This window comes from Pongo abelii, chromosome 5 (assembly GCF_028885655.2).
Source record: "Pongo abelii isolate AG06213 chromosome 5, NHGRI_mPonAbe1-v2.0_pri, whole genome shotgun sequence".
NCBI classification, from domain to species: Eukaryota; Metazoa; Chordata; class Mammalia; order Primates; family Hominidae; genus Pongo; species Pongo abelii.
This window is the reverse complement of record NC_071990.2, coordinates 83,745,955-83,765,972: the sequence shown is the minus strand read 5'-3', so window position 1 is coordinate 83,765,972 and position 20,018 is coordinate 83,745,955. Positions and strand designations below refer to the sequence as shown.

At 38.7% G+C, this 20,018-nt stretch overlaps 1 protein-coding gene across 9 annotated transcripts in view; it reads left to right on the top strand.

Annotated features, from left to right (window-relative positions):
- Positions 1 to 20,018, top strand: part of UBE3D (ubiquitin protein ligase E3D) — a 186,432-nt gene that overhangs the window by 988 nt on the left and 165,426 nt on the right. For all 9 annotated transcript variants that reach the window (XR_010140185.1, XM_054556710.2, XM_063724600.1 and 6 more), the window contains 2 exon segments: positions 7,013 to 7,209; positions 10,774 to 10,864. Coding sequence is in view for 8 of the 9 variants with exons in the window: in XM_054556710.2 (XP_054412685.2) it covers positions 7,013 to 7,209; positions 10,774 to 10,864 (288 nt within the window). In the remaining variant the exon portion in view is untranslated.

Sequence of the window (20,018 nt, the reverse complement as noted above, 5' to 3'; positions counted from 1 at the left end):
CCAGTGAGAACGTCAAACTTGTTATTCGCTACACAAACAAATAACTTTTAGGGAAAATGTTCTCTATTTTGTTTGACAGCAGTTTTAATGATTTGTGGTCCCCTTGTCTATTCCTTTGTGATCGCTGTCTCAGAGAGAGTAAGTTAGATGTTAAAATCCTGAGAATGGTATTACACAGTGCCACAGGTAGATCGATGCTTAGTTTTTTCCTCTTCCCTAAATCTGCCAGATATCTGGTGTGGCAATTTGGAATATGGCATGAGAACTGAGTTCAAATGCTTGCTTCCTCACAAAATTTGAGTAATTTAATCTGCATTTCTTCAATCTTGAAATGGGAATAGTAGTACGCTGAATGTATTTCTTTCTTTCAAAAATTATGAATTTGGACAAACATCTCCAATTCTGGTGCACCTTGTAGAGTAATTAGGAACCCAAACCCTACCAAAATAAAACAAAAACCACACACACACAACAAACCCTCCCTTCCTCTCATGCAGGGGCCTTTCATAGTTCCCTTGGACTACTCTCCTTTGTTTAGGCAAGGTGCCCGGGTGGCTCATGCCTGTTATCCCAGCACATTGGGACGCCGAGGCGGGCGGATCACGAGGTCAAGAGATCGAGACCATCCTGGCCAACATGGTGAAACCCTGTCTCTACTAAAAATACAAAAATTAGCTGGGTGTGGTGGCGCGCGCCTTTAGTCAGTCTCAGCTACTCAGGAGGCTGAGGCAGGAGAATGGAGTGAACCCGGGAGGCGGAGGTTGCAGTGAGCTGAGATCGCGCCACTGCACTTCAGCCTGGCGACAGAAAGAGACTCCGTCTCAAAAAATAAAAAAGAAAAAGAAAAAAGAAAAAAAAGAAACCTAACTTTGCTTTACTTAGTTTTGCCATTTCTTGAACTACTTATAAATGGATTCATACAATATATACTTTTTTGTTTCTGGCTGCATTCCTTCCATAACATTTTTGAGATTCATGTTCCATCTATGTGGCTGCATATATCAGTAGTCCATTCCTTTTTCTTGCTAAGTTTTCCATTGTATGAATACACCACAATTCATTTATCTGTTCTCCTATTGCTGGATGTTTTTCTTGTTTCTGTAGTTTGCGTATTATGAATACAGCTGTCATAACACTGTTGTATAAATCTTTTTTTGGACATGCATTTTCATTTCTTTTTAGGTAAGTACGTAAGAGTGAAATTTCTGGGTCATAGGATAGATGTGCGTGTTACTTGTGAGAAATTACCGAACAGTTCTCCAAAGTGATTGTACCAGTTTACACGTTCAACCAGAAAAAAAATGAGTTTCAACTGCTTCACATTTTCACTTACATTTAGTATTGTCAGTCCTTTTAGTTTGAACCATTCTAGTGTGTGTAAAATAGTATCTTGTGGTTTTAATTTTCATTTTATTGATGACTAATAATGTTGAGTGCCTTTTCACTTGCTTTTTAGCAATTCATGTATGTTCTTTTTAAAAGTATCTTCTAATTTTTTTTACCCATAATCAGATTATTTGTCTTGTTTAATTGAGAGCTGTTTATACAGTCTCAAAACAAGAGCTTTCTCATATAAATGCCTCGTGAATATATGACTATTCTTGTGTGTGACTTATCTTTTCATTTTCTTTTTTTTTTTTTGACAGCGTCTCGCTCTACTTCCCAGGCTACAGTGCAGTGGTATGATCATGGCTCACTGCAGCCTCAACCTCCTGGGCTCAAGCAATCCTCCCACCTCAGCCTCTGGAGTAGCTGGGATACAAGTGCATGTCACCATGCCCAGCTAATTTTTGTATTTTTTTGTAGAGATAGGGTTTCACCATATTGCCCAGGCTGGTCTTGAACTCCTGGACTCTAAGCAATCCACCCACTTTGGACTCCCAAAGTGCTGGGATTACAGGTATGAGCCACCATGCCCTGCCTCGTTTTTTTGATAGTGTCCTTTGATGAACAGAAATTTTAATTTTAATGAAGTCCACTCTATCGTGTTTTATTCCTTAAGGGTTAGTTTTTTTGGTGTCTTAAATCTTTGCCTACCTTGAGGCTGTGAAGATGTTTTGGCAGGTTTATTTTCTAGGAGTTATATCGTTGTAGTTTTTACATTTTGATCTGTGATCATGTTGAATTCATTTTGCAGTGAAGTATGATCAAAGTTCTTTTTTTTGGTATAAGGATATTCAGTTATTCTATCACCATCAGTTGAAAAGGCCATCATTTCTCCCATTAAAATAACTCAGTATCTTCATGAGAAATCAGTTGACTATAGTGTTTGCATAGTGTGTCTTTTCTACCTTTTTAACCTTTCTTATGTCTTTCTGTATAAAGCAAAAAACTGTAAAAATACTGTATTTCCCTAAAAATAGCATAAAACTATGCTATTTTAAAAAATATATAGTTGGGTGATTTTAAATCCGTTCTGATGATCTGTGTGTTTCAATTAAAATGTTTAGTATATTTTATAATTTAAATATTGGTGTTCTTGTTCCTAATTGCTATGATTTGCATGTGTTTTGTCCCTATGTTTTGTCACATTGATCCCCAATGTGGCAGTGTTGAGACATAGGGCCTAGTGGGAGGTGCGTGATTCCTGAGGGCAGATTCTTCTTGAATAGATTAATGCCCTCCCATGGAGATGGGTGGGTGAGTTCTCTCTCAGGAATGGATTAATTCCTGCCATAGTGGGTTGTTAAAAAGAGTCTGGCTTCCTCAGTTTACATTCACAGATGTAAAGATCTATTTATATTAAGATATCTTAGCATTTTGGGATAAACTTTGGCCATTCATTTATTCAATCCACAGATGTTTATTGTGTTCTTACTCTAGTGCCAAAAATTCAAATTCTAAGTGCTGAGAATACAGCCATGAACAGTAACAACAGTAAAGACAAAAACACCTGCCTTTGTTGAGCTTAGGGTCTAATGGTGGCAGTAGAGAAGAGGTGGCAGAGAATATACAAAATAAATATATATTTGATAGAAGTGGAGAAAAAATTAAACAAAAAAGGAATGGGGAGAAAAAAGTTACAATCTTTTATTTCAAATGAGAAACTAACAATTGAGTATTAAGCTGTAAGTGGTGAGGTGTAGAACTGCCATACCTGGTGGGAGACAATTTCCCTTTGAGAGAAAGTGAGTATGAAAGGGTGCCTAGTTCAGAGAGATGCGGGTGAGTTGGGGGAACACATAGTAAAAGATCTTATGGCAGTGTGCTGGTACATGTTTAATAACCTACTCTCCATGAAAATAAACAAAAAGACAAACTAAGGTCTTCATTTGAAGCATTTGTTGATTTCTTTGGTGTGAATACTTTCACCACATATGACCTTCAGCCTACCAACTGGGTAAGGTGAGTTGACCTGCTTTGCAGAACTCCTAGAATTTTAACAACAGGTTCTCCAAAGCTTGTAGCAGCAGGGCCTGCTATACCACTGTGCCTTATGGACCATCGAAAGGACTTTAGCTTGTAGTTAGAGTGAGAGATGAAGTCATTGGATAATTTTAAGCAGCTGTGATACCTGACAGAATACAAGTCAATGGTGAAGAAAGCCTCAAGTATGAAATTATTGTATGAACTATGTCAATCAAACTTAGTCTTAAAGTAGGAATTCTCCTAAAGAACCATCATCCAACCCTCACAATTGGGAAATGTGTTGCTACCATATTACATCATTCATGTTTTGCCAGTTGTCTACATAATATCCCTAATAACAGAAGAATCCAGTTCAGAATAAGGCATTGCATTTCACTGTCATGCTTCCTCTGTCTGTTTCAATCTAGAAGAGTTCCTCATTTTCCATTGACTTTCATGGTCCTGACACTTTGCAAGATGATAGTACAATCATTTTGTAGAATATCCTTCCATTTGGATTTGTCTTATGTTTCTTCAAGACAAGATTCAGATTTTGCATCTTTGGCAGGAATATAACAGAAGTGACGCTTTCTGTCAGGTGGCATATGATTTTGCTTTGTTCCATCAAATTGGTTATGTTAACTTTGAGCACTTAAGTAAGATAGTGTCTGCCATGCTTCTCTACCTTAAAGTTACTCTTTTTCTCTTCGTAATCAGTAATTGGAGAGGTATTCTGAGATTATGTAAATACCCTGTTCCTCATCAGAGTTTCATTTTATTCATTTGTGTATGTCAGTAAGGATACATGATTCTTACTGTGGGTTACTCAGTGGGTTTTATTTTTTATTTTATTCAATGGGCTACTTTTTTGCTCATATACCAGATGTGGCCAAGGAAGTCCTTTCTGGATGGTTTCTGCATCTTTTTTGGTAGGTCCCTGTCATTCTTTGATTTCTTCATGTTCCAGCAACATGTTCCAGGCTTATTTCATTCTTTCCCTGTTACAGCCCTGGATGTGGTCATTTTACTAAGGAACTTTGTTTTTGGTTTGTTCATTTCATTTTTTAAAGTAGAAAATGGCCTTTACAAACCAAGATCTGGGCACTAAGTGTACTCATCACTGTTGGATGTCGCGTCTCCCAGAACTAGGGTATGTGTGTATGACTTATATATGATGTCTATGTATGGTTGTGCCTAAATACCTATGTACATACATGCATTTACAACTATCTATATTACTGTATCTATTTGTAAACATTGAAAACCATGACTTCACACAGGTATTTCTAATTCTGACCCACCACCATAGGGTCTATTCTAGTTTCCTCCCTTTCTCTTTTTGTAATTCCATTCTCCCACAGTGAGAATCATGGTCCTCATTGTCCTAGTGGCATTTATTTATTTTGTCAGTCTCCCTCTATGTAATTAATAGTCTGCTGGCATCCTTTGCCACCTCCCTCTGCTCATTGTTGACACTCTCGTCACCTGCTTGGACCCTGTTATGGACTGAATGTTTGTGTCCCCTCAAAATGTACAGGTTGAAGCCCTAACCCCCAAAGTGATGGTGTTAGGAGATGGGGCTTTGGGAGGTAGTTAGATTTAGATGAGGTCTTGAGGGTGGGGCCCCCCGATGAGATTAGTGTCCTTATATGAAGAGGAAGAGGCACTGAACTTCCTTACTCTGCCATGTCTGTTGTTTAAGCCACCCATCTATGGTATTTTGTTATAGCAGCTGAGCTAAGACAGGCTCTGAAACCCCATCCTGAGCTGGCCTCACCTCCTGTTCAGATTTCCTCCTCACCTGTCTTGGGATCTGACACCCCTGCTGAGTGGTCCCCCCAGTGGATGCCCTCCACAGCCTGCTTGGTTTCTCATATCCATGCTGGGCCACTGTGTTACCACCCTTGCATTGATGCCTCCCTTGCTTGGCCCTATGGATGCCCTCCACAGCCTGCTTAGTTTCTCAAATCCATGCTGGGCCACTGTGTCACCACCCTTGCACTGATGCTTCTCTTGCTTGGCCCTATAAAATGGCTAAAGTTTTTGGGACTGGGAAGAAATGTGATAAACCAGAGATGGGGTGGCAATGGGGACTTAGGAACCCAGTGGTATCCCTTGCGGCACTTGGAAATGTCAACTCTACACAGTCTAGTTTGAAAGTCATTGAGGTAGCAAATGGATATTGTGTTATCTTTAGAGCGGTGGTCAGAGAACTATGGCCCTTTGGCCAAATCTTATCTGCAGCCTGTTTTGGTACAGCCTGTGAGCTAAGAGTTGGATTTTTCTTCTGTATCTTTTTTTCTTTTAGACAGGTTCTTGATCTGTCGCCCAGGCTGGCATGCGGTGGCGTGATCATGGCTCACTGCAGCCTCCTGGGCTCAAGTGATCCTCCCCATCTCAGCCTCCTGAGTGGCTAGGACTACAGGTGCGTGCCACTATACCCAGCTAATTTTTTGTTTTTTTTTTTTGTAGAGCCAGAGCCTTGCTTTGTTGCCCAGGCTGGTCTCAAACTTCTTGGCTCAAACCATCCTCCCACCTCGGCCTCCCAAAGTGCTATGATTAGAGGAGTGAGCCACCTTGACCTGCTGATTTTACATTTTTTAAGGGTTGTTTTTTAAAAAATAAAAAGTAGAATATGTATTCTACTTTGAGACCATACATGGCTCATAAAGCCTAAAATATTTACTATCTGGTCTTTCACAGAAAAAAAGTTGCTGACCCTTGTTTTAGAGGATCATTATTTCTTGAACACCATTTCTTGAAATTGAACTTATGACTCAGGTTTGAAGCTGTCATGCCTGCAAAAAATTCAGGTGCTTAATATTCTGTATTGCTAACTAAGTGCAGATCCATATGCTTTGAAAAGGAACTAGCCAGAAAGTAGCTGTAAGATTTTCTAAGGCGGATTTCTGAGGCCTAACCAAGATTCACACCTGAACACATGATCTGCCCTCTGTACTCAGATGACACTCAAGCAAATGGCTTGCTGTCTGCACTTAGTTGACACCATGTGGATGACCTGCTGTCTGCACTTAAGAAGGAGCCATGGTACTTTGTACCTCTGTTGCAATGCTAAGTGTATTGCAGTTTCAGAGGAGGGTCATTTCCATAGATGCCTTTATCCCCTCTATACTTTTGATACCTGGGGGCTTTTGACAGGGACTGTGTTTTACTCTTTATTGCCTATACTGAGTAATTTGTGTTTGCTGTGAATTGGATTCGTAAGTCGTTTCACACCTGATATTCATACATCACTGTATCGTTTTCTTCATTAATTCTTTTTATTCTTAAAATTGACAAGTTTTTCTCTTGTATCATTGTTTCACTGAATCTTGGTCTCTTTATTAAAATCTTGTGTGTGAAATAACAGTACTTTGCTCTGATTTACTATAAAACATTATTTTAGTGCTCTTCTCAGAAGGAAGAACCAAAAATCTGTCCCAGGACTTGCATATTATGGTGACGGTGAAGGGCACTCTGACCAGATCTAAATCTAGTGTAGGTTGCTTTCCTTTATGATCTGCTTGCTGCTGTTTTTCTGGGGCAGTGACTTTAGGGCCCCTATTGAAGAGGAAGAAAGAGATCCTTGGCCTTTTTTGTTTCTTTTATCATGTGGTTTTCATTGTGAGAAATAATCTGTTTGGGTTTTGTTTTTAATTACCAGAGAACCGAAAGAAGGAGGTATGCCCATGAATATTTCCATAATGCCATCTTCACTCCAGATGAAAACCCCTGAAGGCTGCACAGAAATCCAGCTTCCAGCAGAGGTCAGGCTTGTACCTTCCTCTTGCCGTGGGCTACAGTTTGTTGCTGGAGATGGACTGCACCTGCGGCTGCAGGCACACGCAGAATTAGGCACAAGTGAGTAATATTAGCACTCCTGCTTCTGTATTTACCTTTTTGTTATAAACCAAAGGTGATTTTTCCTTTGATAAGTTGAACTTTTCCCAGGTGAAGGGGTTGAGAAGCTCTAGGGTCTTTGTCAGCCCTGCCAGTTATTGGCTGTATGTAATTGAACATGTTACTTAACCTTTCTGAGGCTTCCTCCCTCCTTTCCTTCCTTCTTTCTTTTCTACCTACAGCAAAATTGAGCAGAAAGTATAGAGATTTCCCATTTACCCACTGCTTTGTTTCTTTAATTGTAAAATTTTCTGGCTCACGGATGGGAAGATTAAATCAGATGGCAGTTGTATAAGACCTGATTGATTTTAAAGCATTACATGGAAATTTATTCATTCAGCAAATATTTTGGTTTGTGCTATGTGCTAGGCATCAATCTAGGTGCTGGGGATACAGAAGTGAACAAGGTAGGGGAGGTGTCTACTCTCATGGAGCTTACATTCTAATTGGTGGGAGCAGATAATGAGCAAACAATTTAAATATTAAGAAAAGTGTTATGATAATATAAAACAGAATAATTGGATAGGGAGTGACTAGGGTTGGCTGAAGGATGATCAGTGAAGGCCACTCTGAGGAGGTGATGTTTGACCTGAGTCCTGAATAAGGAAATCCTATCCATGTGGGGACAGTTCCAAATAGAGAAAACAGTACACAAAAGGTCCTGCAGTTGAGTTTGATACTTAATTTGATTTTAACTTTTACTATGCCTGTTATATTTACAACATTCTGTGACTGGTATAATGATTCGGTAAGGCAGTAGAAAATTTGCTTTTTCTAAGACCTCAGGGTTATTTATTAAATAAAATTATTGGTTCATTACATCTATTACAATATATGTAATATATGCTTTGGGGGATTAAAATTATGTCAAAGGGGGAAACAGGCTGTAAAAGACTTATGTGATGTTTATTATCAGAGAAAGATTGTAATTCTTTCAGCTGCACACTGACACTTCACTGCTGCCTCATCTGTAATAAACCTTTCATCTGAGCTGTGTGGATCCTGGAGATGGGGTCAGGAGGAGTGTTTGGAAGAGCCATTTAGGTGCCATTTAGGAGAGCCCCTGAGTCTGTACTCTTGGCTTTTGTGAGGAAAGAAGATAGAGAGGGTTTCATTTCTCTTTTGCTGGAGAGCAATTTTTGCTCAAGTCCTGGGTTAGCAGGGTTGGTTTTAGGAAGAAGGGGTAGGGAAAAGAGATGTCACGGCACTTAAATGTTGTAGGATAAATACTAGGAATGACTGTTGGAATAACCATAGCGAGAAGGTTAGGGTCACCGAGCTGGGAAGTAGACTCCCTGAGTGCACCTAATAATGGGCAGAGAAAGTGTTGTTTCAGGGAAGAGGCTGTGGGAGGCTGGATGTTGTGTTGTCATCACCTTCTCCTTCACAACAGTTACCTCTTTTACAAGAGTAACCACAGCAAGAATTTTGTGTTGGATCCTGAGATTTGGGAAAGGCAAGCGTGAAAGCCACAGTGGAGTGTTTTCTGGGACTGTGATTTTAGAGATGGAGGAATAGAGACTACCAGGGACATAGTATTGGGTTTTTGCCCATCCATATTCTGTATTCTGTAACTGAATATACAAATATCAAAACGAATTATTTTTAAAAATTTAAATCTGCAAACATTGTTTAAACTATAGGACAAAATAAATTGACTGCTATGTGCTGATTTGCATATTGTTTGTTTTCATTGGTCTCCTATTTCTTTACACTTTTAATATATTTTGCTCAAATATCTGAAAAGGAAAACTATCAAAGGCCTGTTCCATAATGCATGAAAGAGTATGCAAAACAGATTCCTCAGCACTTAATTGCCTGAGTGCTTTCCATATAATAGATGGTGTATAAATATTTGTGGAATGAATAAATATGAATAGATATGTACTGGTGTGAACTTGAATCAAACTGTTTTGTAGGAAGTGACTTGAAAGTTTTAGCCTTCAGTTTGTGTTTCAGGGTTTTTAAAAAGATGACTTTTCAATGCTAAGAACACCCTTTTAAGGACAACTGTAGTAAACATCATACTGGTATACTGCTATTTTGAGTGTCAAACTGTGACCCTCGATGTGGAACTAGCTACAGTAGGATCTATTAGAGCGCACGCATTAGATTGATCCCCCGCAGCAACAGTCTCCCAGGATTCCTCTATATCAGAAACTGAATTTTAAACCCGACCCAGTGCATCATGCTGGATGGCCAGCAGAGGGTAGTGTTTCACTGAAAATTTGTTTGTGGGTCTGGAAAAAATATTTTGGATTCCTAGGTCTCCTTTTAATCTGCTCAAAGTTAAAGAATAATACTGTTTATTTCACCTTAGTGCTATAGGGATTTCTGGCCACCCCTTAAAAACTGTTAAGATTTTTAATTGCCAAGGCGTAAACCTTCTAGCATCAGTTTAAATCTTAAAATACATACAGAAAAACACAAACCAAATCCACATTGCTTGATTCTGATGGATATGACCTCATTTCTTTAATTAGATTTTTACAGACATATTTTAGTTGATTCTTTTAAATGAAAGTTTCCTTATTTCATAAAAGAAATAATGGAAACTAAGGGAACATGCAGCTTTATGCTGCTCTTTCCCATAGTGTGAGAAATATACATTTTTCCCCACAGCTTTCAACATTTTACCATAGCTTTCATTAGAAATTGATTTTTGATCTGGGAAAACTGGACTCTTTTTGGAGCCATTTCATTCCCAGGGAGGTGTCCAATAAACATTAGTTTGAGATCTTTGTTCATATGGTTATATGCTAGATTGGACATAAACCTTATTTAAATAAAATTAAACTCAAATTTGGCTGGGCACGGTGGCTCACGCCCGTAATCCCAGCACTTTGGGAGGCCGAGGCAAGTGGATTACGAGGTCAGGAATGCAAGACCAGACTGGCGAAGATGGTGAAACCCTGTCTTTACTAAAAACACAAAAATTAGCCGGGCATGGTGGCGGGCACCTGTAATCCCAGCTACTCGGGAGGCTGAGGCAGAGAATTGCTTGAACCCAGGAGGTGGAGATTGCAGTGAGCCAAGATCGCGCCACTGCACTCCAGCCTGGGTGACAGAGCAAGACTCTATCTCAAAAAAAAAAAAAAAAAAAAAAAATTAAACTCAAATTTAGGAGCTCTATTTGTTCACACTGATGAAACACTATTGTGAGACACAGCAGAGGAAAGCTGAGAATGTTGGAGATCTGTGTAGTTAGCTTGATGAGAAGGAAATAGTTCTTTTTCACTCATCCTTAATGTTGGTATTTTTAGAATGAGAGAACTAACAAATGCTACATGCGTAATCTAGGGCAGTACCTGTCTCTGGAACACTTAGCAAAATCTGTTGTTTTCAAAAACATTTCACAATATTTCCTTCTGCTTGAGTCATCAGATAGTATTAATTAAATGTGTACTTCTGGGTGGATCATAAACTGTTTATGGATGGTAATTTATCGTGGCTATTGAACTGTTTAAGTATATTAATATATTTGTTTCAATCTCTAAGATTAGCTATTTCATTGACTTCCTTTAGAACTGATTTCAATGTTTAATCAAAGCTTGCAAGCCCAAGAATGTTGCACGTTTTATTGCCAATCCTGTGGTGAAGTCATAATAAACGACAGGTAAGGAATATATTTAACACTGATTAATTCTGTGCCTAGCAATGGTTATCTCTTTTTCTATCAGAATTTTTCAAGTAATTGCCAATGGAGTAGTATATGGCCTTAAAGTGAGAGCCAGCTTAATGTCACTTTGAACAAAATCAGCCACAAAACTTGCTAGCAATCACAGAGTGATTAGCTCTTAGGGACATAAAGGGGAGCAGTAGGATGCTGGCTTTGAGAGAGGAGAGCTTATCTCAGCTGAAAACCTGTGCTGATCTCTGAAGCACCTCTCTCCTGAAAAGAAACATGGGACCTGTCACATGTTTCATCCAACACGATGCTGAGTGACATTTTCCACATTCAGTGATTTTTTTCCACATAACAAGCTTTTGCACAAAAACTTTTTATTTGAACTGTTTTTATCAGTGCCTTTCTAAAATCCATTTCCTATTTCTCCTGCTTATTAAAACAGAGCATACAGAGCACAAATTAACCTTTTCTCAATGATTAGGTTAATTTTGTCATTTATTCTTGCCATGTGCTGTGATTGCCCTGTTGAGATGGGAAGGACTCTTTGCTGGTTTTTTTGTTGTTGTTGTTTTGGGGTTTTTTTTTTACAGTCCCAAAGGCTTTTTAATTTCTTTTTCTTTTGTCCCTCATGTCAGCCTTCTTGTTTCTTGGGCACAAATCCTTCCTCCTAAAATTTCAGCCATGAGTCATTCATCAGCTGGAGAGACAGATTAAATCCTAATTATTGTTAATACTATTTAAAGAATTTAGAGTTCTTTATTAGATGGGTTTCCTGAGCCATGTTCCTAAGACTTATAAGTGAACGGATCCTTCCTATCTGAAACCTGCTTCTCTTCCAGTGTTCCTTATCTCAGTAATGCTGTACTTCTACCTGTGTACTCAGGGTAGAAACCTGGTGTTGCCAGAAGTTCCTCCCTCTGGAGGCAGGGGAGTCCAAGCCTTCGGCGTCCCTGAGCCACACTGGAAGATGAAGAACTGTCTTGGGCTACATATAAAATACACTAACACTAACAATTGCTGATGAGTTTTTTAAAAATTGCCAGAAAAATCTCATGTCTTAAGAAAGTTTACGTGTTTGTGTTGGGACACATTCAAAGCCTTTGGGCCATATGCTCTAACGTGGGTCAGCTTGCTCTAAGGGGTTCCCCCCATAGTCAGTTGCCAAGTTCTTTTGCTACTTTCTTCATAGCGTGTCTTACATAAGTCCACTTTCCTCCATCCCAGTGCCTCTACCTTCGTTGAGGCCACTGTTTGCTCACCTAATTACACTTGTTGCCAATTTCTTATCCATTGAGCCTCCCTGTAGTTTTGTCCTCTCATCTGATCTATTCAAGCACAACTAAGTAATTCTTCTCAAATGCATCAGGCTCTACTGGTCAAACCCCTCCATGGCCCACCATTTCTCCAATGTAAATTCCAGAAACATGCTACATTAGGACCTTTATGAGTTTACCTCTATTTACCTCTCCACCCTCACATTTCATATCTCTTTCCCCAACCTATTCCTCCTCCCCACAAAAAACATGCCATTATTGACTGGCATTCTGTACACAGCTCTGGTGATCAGTGTGCAGCCCCACAGCCTTTTCATGATTTTTTTTTCACCCTGGGGCCTTATGAAAGTAACTTCCTTTCCTGGAGGAATGCACCCCACACCCTGTCTCCCCCTCGTTGGCTCCTACCTGAACTTCAGAATTCAGCTGACAGGACAGGTACTGTTATGAGCCTTCTCTCAACCCTGGGTTGGTTTAGGTGTTCCTCTAAGGTTTATTTGCCTGTCTTCACAATTAAACTGTAGGCTCTCGGAGTGCAGATAATCTTGTTGTCCCCTGTATCCTTTATCCCTACTCTTTTGAGAATGCAGTATAGTGTAGTCCCTTCTGAGTCTGTCTAGTAGTACAGACTCAGAAGCCAGAGCAACTAGGTTTGCACCTGCCATTTACTAGCTGTGTGACTCTGGGCAAGTTACTTAACCATTCTGTGCCTCAATTCTTTTATTGCAAAAATGTGGCTAACAGTAGGACCTACCTCATATGGTTGCTAGGAGAATGGAGTGAGTTTAAGTGTTTATGACAGTGCCTGGCATGTGGCAAGCATTCAGTATGTATTAGCTACTGCTGTAATTACTGTTCTTATCATCATCATCATCATCCTCAGCATCAGGCACTGTCCCTCATAAATAGTATGCTCTCAATCAGTTTTTGCTGGATTGAATTGAATAAACATTGACATGTTTGTTTTGGCCTTCTACCAACCTCTCTTGCTTGCTTCTTGATTTCTGGCAGTGTCCCAGGTAGATGAGATGGCACAGAGTTACTCTGGCATAAGTGAGAGGTTACAAATGGAGGATCCTCAGAGTGACTGTCTTAAGAAATGAGGTGACTTTAAATTTGCAGAGGAGGGAACCTCATCTTTGCTTGGATTACCTAAGGGTTGAAGTTACTGCATGTACTCGGTGACAGGCCCACTTTATCCTGAAAGGTTCAGGGAATCTCAGTTTACATTGTAGTTGAACCAAGAGTGTTTTCCTTCTCTCAGTCTGTTTTAGGCTTTGGTTGAATTCTCAGATGAAGTTTCTGAAACATTCATTCCTAGACAAAAATAGGGATTCCTAGAAGTTACAGTTGGAACATGTTAAATCAGTGTAACAGTATTTCCGGGTTCTGCTTACAGTAAAGGATATGCTGGTTCATTATTGGCTGTTATTTGTGTTTCTTTGGAACAGGATGATAATATGAAAAATCTTTTATCTGTTGCCCCCATTTTTTCTGTTCAGGAACTGTATGTTCTGTGTCAGTCCCTTTTACAGTCATGGAACTGAGAACTAAAAGGGCAGCACTCACTCTCCCTAACCCTGACCATCAGCAGGCCCTGGAGGCAGGAGCAGGAGAATGGGACCTGGGTTTGAAATCCAGCTTCACGACTTAGTAGCTGGGAAGTTGTGTTTGTACTACCTCAGGTTCTTCTAATACAGCCTTCTAATAAGGCCTGTTTTCCAAACTTGTCAATATGTAATAGTTAATGCTCAACAAGGTCTTTTAAATTGGTTTTATAGACTTTCTACCCCCTTTTCCAAATTGTTCTTATTAGCAAACTAGCAAATTATCTAGTTTAGTGTTTCAAACCTTTTTGTTTCAAGACTGTGATTCACATACTTGGCCTGTGCCAAGGAAATGAATTCCCTTTCTCTTTTTCTCTCTGAGAAACAGTGGACTTGACTTAGCCTTTGCCTCATTTAAGCAAGGCTTACCCAAAAACCTCTTCATGTCACACCTGTGACATGCCTCTTCAGTAATGCAGAGAAATCCTTAGTAAATGACTCAAGGCTTTGCTTACCTTTAACTCTTAGGTGGCATGCCCTGTGACTGAGTTGTATGGAAAAAGATGCTTCCTTAAGTAGCTGCACATGGATTTCATGTTGACTGTTAATGTCAAACCCAGTGTTCTTATTTCTCCCTCAGTTATCTGTTTTATGTGAGTGGTAAGGACAATTTTGTGCTCATTAAATAGAAAACAATACCAAAGGTTTTCAAAAGAGCATGTATGTGCCCAAAATCAACTAATTGTAAACATATTTCCCAAGAAGGTACCTTGGAATATGTTGATTTCTCTGTATTGGGAGCACCTGTGTAGGAGCAGGGGAACAGAGTTAAGATCTGCTTACTGGCTAGTCTTATTATCTGGGAGCATGTTACATTACTTTCCTGGGGTCCAGTTTCCTCATCTGTGAAATGAGGAAGACGGATTAGATAAACCTGTTGGAGTGCTATGAAACATGAAAATTCCCTGATCAGTGAACCTCATTTGTATTTGGGGTTTCATGGACTTTGTGATTCATGATTATTTGATAGTGTGGGACTAATGCTTATTCTTTTTTTTAAAAAAATTAAAAAGGTTCTTGTCAACTTAATTATAGAAATAAGATACAGAAGACAGTTTAAACAGTAAGACTCATTAATGGCTTTTAATACTAGCACCAGGGTACATGATATCTGCTAATTATAGCAATGTTTTTTCTTAATTTAAGGTCACATATTCTTAGCTATTTGTTGTGGTTATTTGAAACCAAATAATGCCTCATTTTATAATAAAATTCTCCAATTTACATTTTACCAGATTAGCAGTTTTTCTGTAAAATTTGTGTGAATGTATGTAATTTTTTATTATGCTCTTGTTAAGATTAATGGGCCCTAATATCCAGCAATAATAATAAAATTTATTTTGTTGTGAATAGTCTCAGAAACAGCCAAATAGTCCTTGTGTTTGGAATTTATGTATTTTAGAAATAAATTCATCTCATATGTGAATGAAATCAGTTGGCCAAACTTTCAAACTCAAGCCTTTTGATTTTCAGATGATTTGAAACAGAGTGGCTCTCCCGAGGTCTCTGGATGGTTCGCCCTGTTCTCCCTGCACTGGCAGGGTAGTGCTAGGTGTCAGCCTAGATCTTATGAGGGCATTGAGACCCTAGAGGGAAACCAGCAAGATGGGATCTTTGGAAATATGAGATGTCAGGATATCCAACCACTTGATTGATCCACTTGGCAGACCAGCTACAATTGTAACCTGAAAATAACTACTCCCAAGAATACAGTCAAATTTCTACAAAGAGGTTAAAAAAGAGTATAGTCACCAACTGCACTATTGGTAATACTGTACAAACTTTTGGAATAAAATTATACTTTTATGGGTCAAATCATACTATGTATGTAATAATATTAAAGTGCTAAAGCTAGTTTTATAGGATTTGTGGCCTACCAGTTGGAGAATGTCACTTGAATTTATCTAATTCCAGCAGCCATATTTTGAGCTTTAGATAGTTGATGTTATGAATATTCTTAATGTCCACTTGATTATAATCCAGTCTGTAAAAGCTGTTATTACCATTGTTATTATCACTGATTAATGGTTCATTTTAAAGCTAAGGGGCACAATTTTATTTTCTTATGTATGTTTCTTTATTTTCACATTCTTCATTTTTCTTTACCTCTATTAAAGTTAAGGGGCACACATTTTCTTGTGTATATGTTTAAGTATTAAACATCAATATCATTTGGATATTTTAAGTTTTCTAAAAGTTTGTGCTCATGGTACATTAAAAATAACTAGGAAATTTTAATTTGTGAATTTGTGTTGCTGTTCATTATAGAATCTTAGGCTGAGAGAAAATTCAGGAAATCATTTCACTGTTTTTTTGAGCTCCACCAGGTTTCTACCTAAAAACTAAACCTTGAAAAAAATGGTATCTATTTTATTTTGAAAGTTCTTTTGGGAAGTAGATCATATCAAAGTATATTTTTCAGGGTTTTAGATAAATATGCTTTCAGTAAAGCAATGATTAAAATCTTTTGTTCTTAAATGTTTTATGTTTTCTTCAAAACATCAAAAAAATTTTTTCTGCTTTAAAAACTCTTATATCTTTGCAATGACTTGCAGATTAGGCACTTTCTTGCTCCTGGTGTCTTATGTAGATGGTTCTAGGATATATTATAGCTTTTATTCACATGATATGTGGTCACATTAAGTTTAAAATATCGTATTTTGTGTTAATGTGAGTTGTCTCCCAGATCTCTGTAACTCTTGGTGCAGTTTTATTTCCCTGATCATGTAGGGGGTTTTGACATTGTTGTCTTTTGCACTGTATTGAGGGTTTGTTTATTGGCACTACATGCAGTATGTCAGGAGACAAAAGATCTTAATGATGGAGAAAGTCCGGGAGCCTATTTAGGCCTAACTCCCTCCCACTCTAAACAGGCAATTTATTTGCCCTCTTCTTCTGCTGCTGCTGCTTCTTGGTAAAATTCAAATCTGACCTGTTATTCTGCTTAAAATTCTGTAATGCTTCCTACCCACCTGAGGTACCAAGTCCCTACCCCTTAGCGTGGCCTGGAACACACAGTTTGCCACCATCCTACCTGCCCAAGTCTCCTCTATGGCTGTTCTGCATTGCCAGGGAAGGAATATATTCTAAGGACCTGCCATTACTGATCACTTCTGATTCTGTGAACTTAATGCAGATTTTTTTTTTTTTTTTGAGCTGGAGTCTCCCTGTCGCCCAAGCTGGAGTGCAGTGGCGCGATCTCGGCTCACTGCGAGCTCCGCCTCCCGGGTTCACGCCATTCTCCTGCCTCAGTCTCCGGAGTAGCTGGGACTACAGGCGCCCGCCACCACTCCCGGCTAATTTTTTGTATTTTTAGTAGAGACGGGGTTTCACCGTGTTAGCCACGATGGTCTCGATCTCCTGACCTCGTAATCCGACCGCCTGGGCCTCCCAAAGTGCTGGGATTACAGGCGTGAGCCACCGTGCCCGGCTTAATGCAGATTATTTAACATTTCTGAGCCTCACTTTCCTCCTCTGTACAGGAAAATGGTATTTCTTGTCTCACAAAGTTGTTGCGAGCATTAAATAAGGTGTGTTTAGTGCCCACCAAGGGTCTTTTTAAGTTAACTAAACATGTGGACTCACAGGGCTACCACAGGCCACATTCCTTGCCAGCTTGCCAGCAGGGCAGCATCAAGAATTCCTCTCAGCAGGGGCTCTGCATGTTTGCACAAATGACAGCTCACATGCCTTTCTGGGGACTGTTGTCTCCCCACACGACGTAGTTCCAGGTACAAAGCATAAGCTCCACATCAGTGAGGTACGGGAGCTGCCCTGGCTCAGAAGAAGCCTCCTGCCTTAAGCAGCCAGTATCTCTTGTAACAATTCTTGATATAGTTTGTAGGGTTCCCAAGAAGAGACTGCATTCAGGGAAGGCCAAGGTATCCTATCAGACATTTACAGCTCATTCATGTTTCTTCCTGGTTCAGATGCAGTTTACCAACCAAGGATCATTTTTACGTAAGCAGTGTTGCCTAGCAATATTGTCGATGCCTAAGCTCCTACCTGGTTTCCAGGGTAACAGAGCTAGGTGGCTAAACCAAAGGTCAGATTCTCAAGCAGCAAGGGAAAAGGTTTTTTAACCCCTTAATTCCAGTGTGCAACAGACACAGCCAGGGGCTTCACACATTATAGTTATCAAAATATGCTAGTTCATTTCTTCAACAAATATTTAAGAGCTCGTGCTATGCGTTAGGAGCAATGTAAGACAGTAGAAATACAGTGGCAAGGTAAACATATATGGCATCTACCTTCATATTGTTTCTTCCATGATGCCCTTAATTCCTTTCACTGCCTGGAGAACTACTATTTATCTTTCAAAGGCCAGCTCAGATATTACCTCTTCTCTGAAGTCTATGTACAATCTATTCTTGTAGCACTTTGTGTATATTGCCTTGAATTCATGGGTTGGTCTTGGGGATCCATGAATCCCCTAAAGTAATATGCAGATTTTGTGTGCTTGTAGAAATGTACGTTTGAGGAAAGAGGCTAACACTTTTCTTAAATATTCAAAGGGATCTGTACTGCTACCCCTGGCACCACCGCCCCGCCCCCGCCCCCCCCCCCCCCCACTGCAAGAATTTAGAACCGTTACTCTGTTACCAGCATTTATAACATGTGCTTTTGTTATTTGTTTATAGGTCTATATTTCTTACTAGAACATGAGTACCTTAAGAGAGACGACTGTATGTGTTCATATTTTGTGCCAGTAGAATGCCTTATTCATAGTAGACTTTTAGGAAATGTATGTTGAAAGAATCACTTCTCAGTATGCTTAACAGGCTCAGCACCTTGATGATACCAATGGTGCAGCGTATACTAATTTCAAAGGAAAAGTTCTTCCTGATGTTAAACTAAAATCAGCCTTTCTTGTTTCTAGCTTTGTTCTCTGCAGTTATAAATTGTGTACCCTCTTCTGAACTGTAATTGCCCTTTTATGCAACTCAGTTGATTGGGGAAATCAAAGGAAAATGGTTAACATGGGGGAATTGTTAAAAAAAAAAGTAGCATTAACGTTTTAAATATTTTAACTTATAACATCTGAATGTACATTAATTTACTAGTATTTGTGTTTTGTTAGAAGGAGCAACTTAGCAGATATCGCCTTAACGAAGTTATCAAGATTAGCATCACTAAGTTGTGTTGATATGATATATTCTCTGATATGATGTGATGAGAAGGGTACATTTCACTTCTATGAGATTCTTGCCCCAAATCCATACCACCAGCCTAATCTTGAGACGATATTAGACTAACTCAGATTGAAGAATATTCTGTAAAATACCTGATCTTTGCAAAAATCTCAAGTTTCTGAAAAATAAGGAAATATTGAGAAAATATTGTAGACCAGACGAGACTAGGAAGACATGATGACTAAATGCAAAGTATTATTATGAATTAGATCTTGGAACAGAAAAAAAGGATATTAGTGGAAAAACAGGTGAAATTCAAAGTGTGTAATTTTGACAAATCTACCATGGTATCATAAAATAGTAACTTTAGGGCCATCTGGGTGAAGTGTATATGGGAACTAATATACTACCTTTGTAAGTTTTCTGTAAATCTAAAATTATTCCAAAATGAAAAGTTTACTAAAATATAGTAATAGAAGAAATTATAGAAGAAAGTTGTTAGGTGATCTGACCATTAAGACACGTAAACCAAAATAAAAGGCAGTAACACCAAAAAAATTTGTAACAGGTTAAGAAGCATAAGGCTAATACTCTTAATATCGAACACATTTTTACAAATTAATAAGAACATAGTAATACCACCCTGGAAAATAGTCACTAATCACAATTCACAGAAGAAACACAGTAGACTATAAGTAGAAAAACTAGGTGAATCTCACCAGTAATTTAAGAGTTGCCAATTAAAGCAGCATTGAAAATACTTTCACCTATTACTAATGCAGAAATGGAAAAATGATAGTATTCATTTATGAAAAGGGTGAGTGGAAGAATTATAGATTGGCACAGCCTTTCTGGAAAGAAATTCACCAAATAGGTGTTGGTTTTTAAAATATGCATATAGTTTGTGCTTATCATCTCACACTTATATAAGATTCTTTCCAAGGAAAATAGATATGTTCATAAATATTCTAACAGGAACATTCATCACAGAGTTATTGACAATGAAAAACTCAAAACCTAAATATCTAACAGTTGAGGGAATGATCTCAAAAGTTTTGATGTACTTATGGAATAGAATATTGTGGACTAATTAGGATTCATCTAAATAAAACAACAAAAGCAAGATATA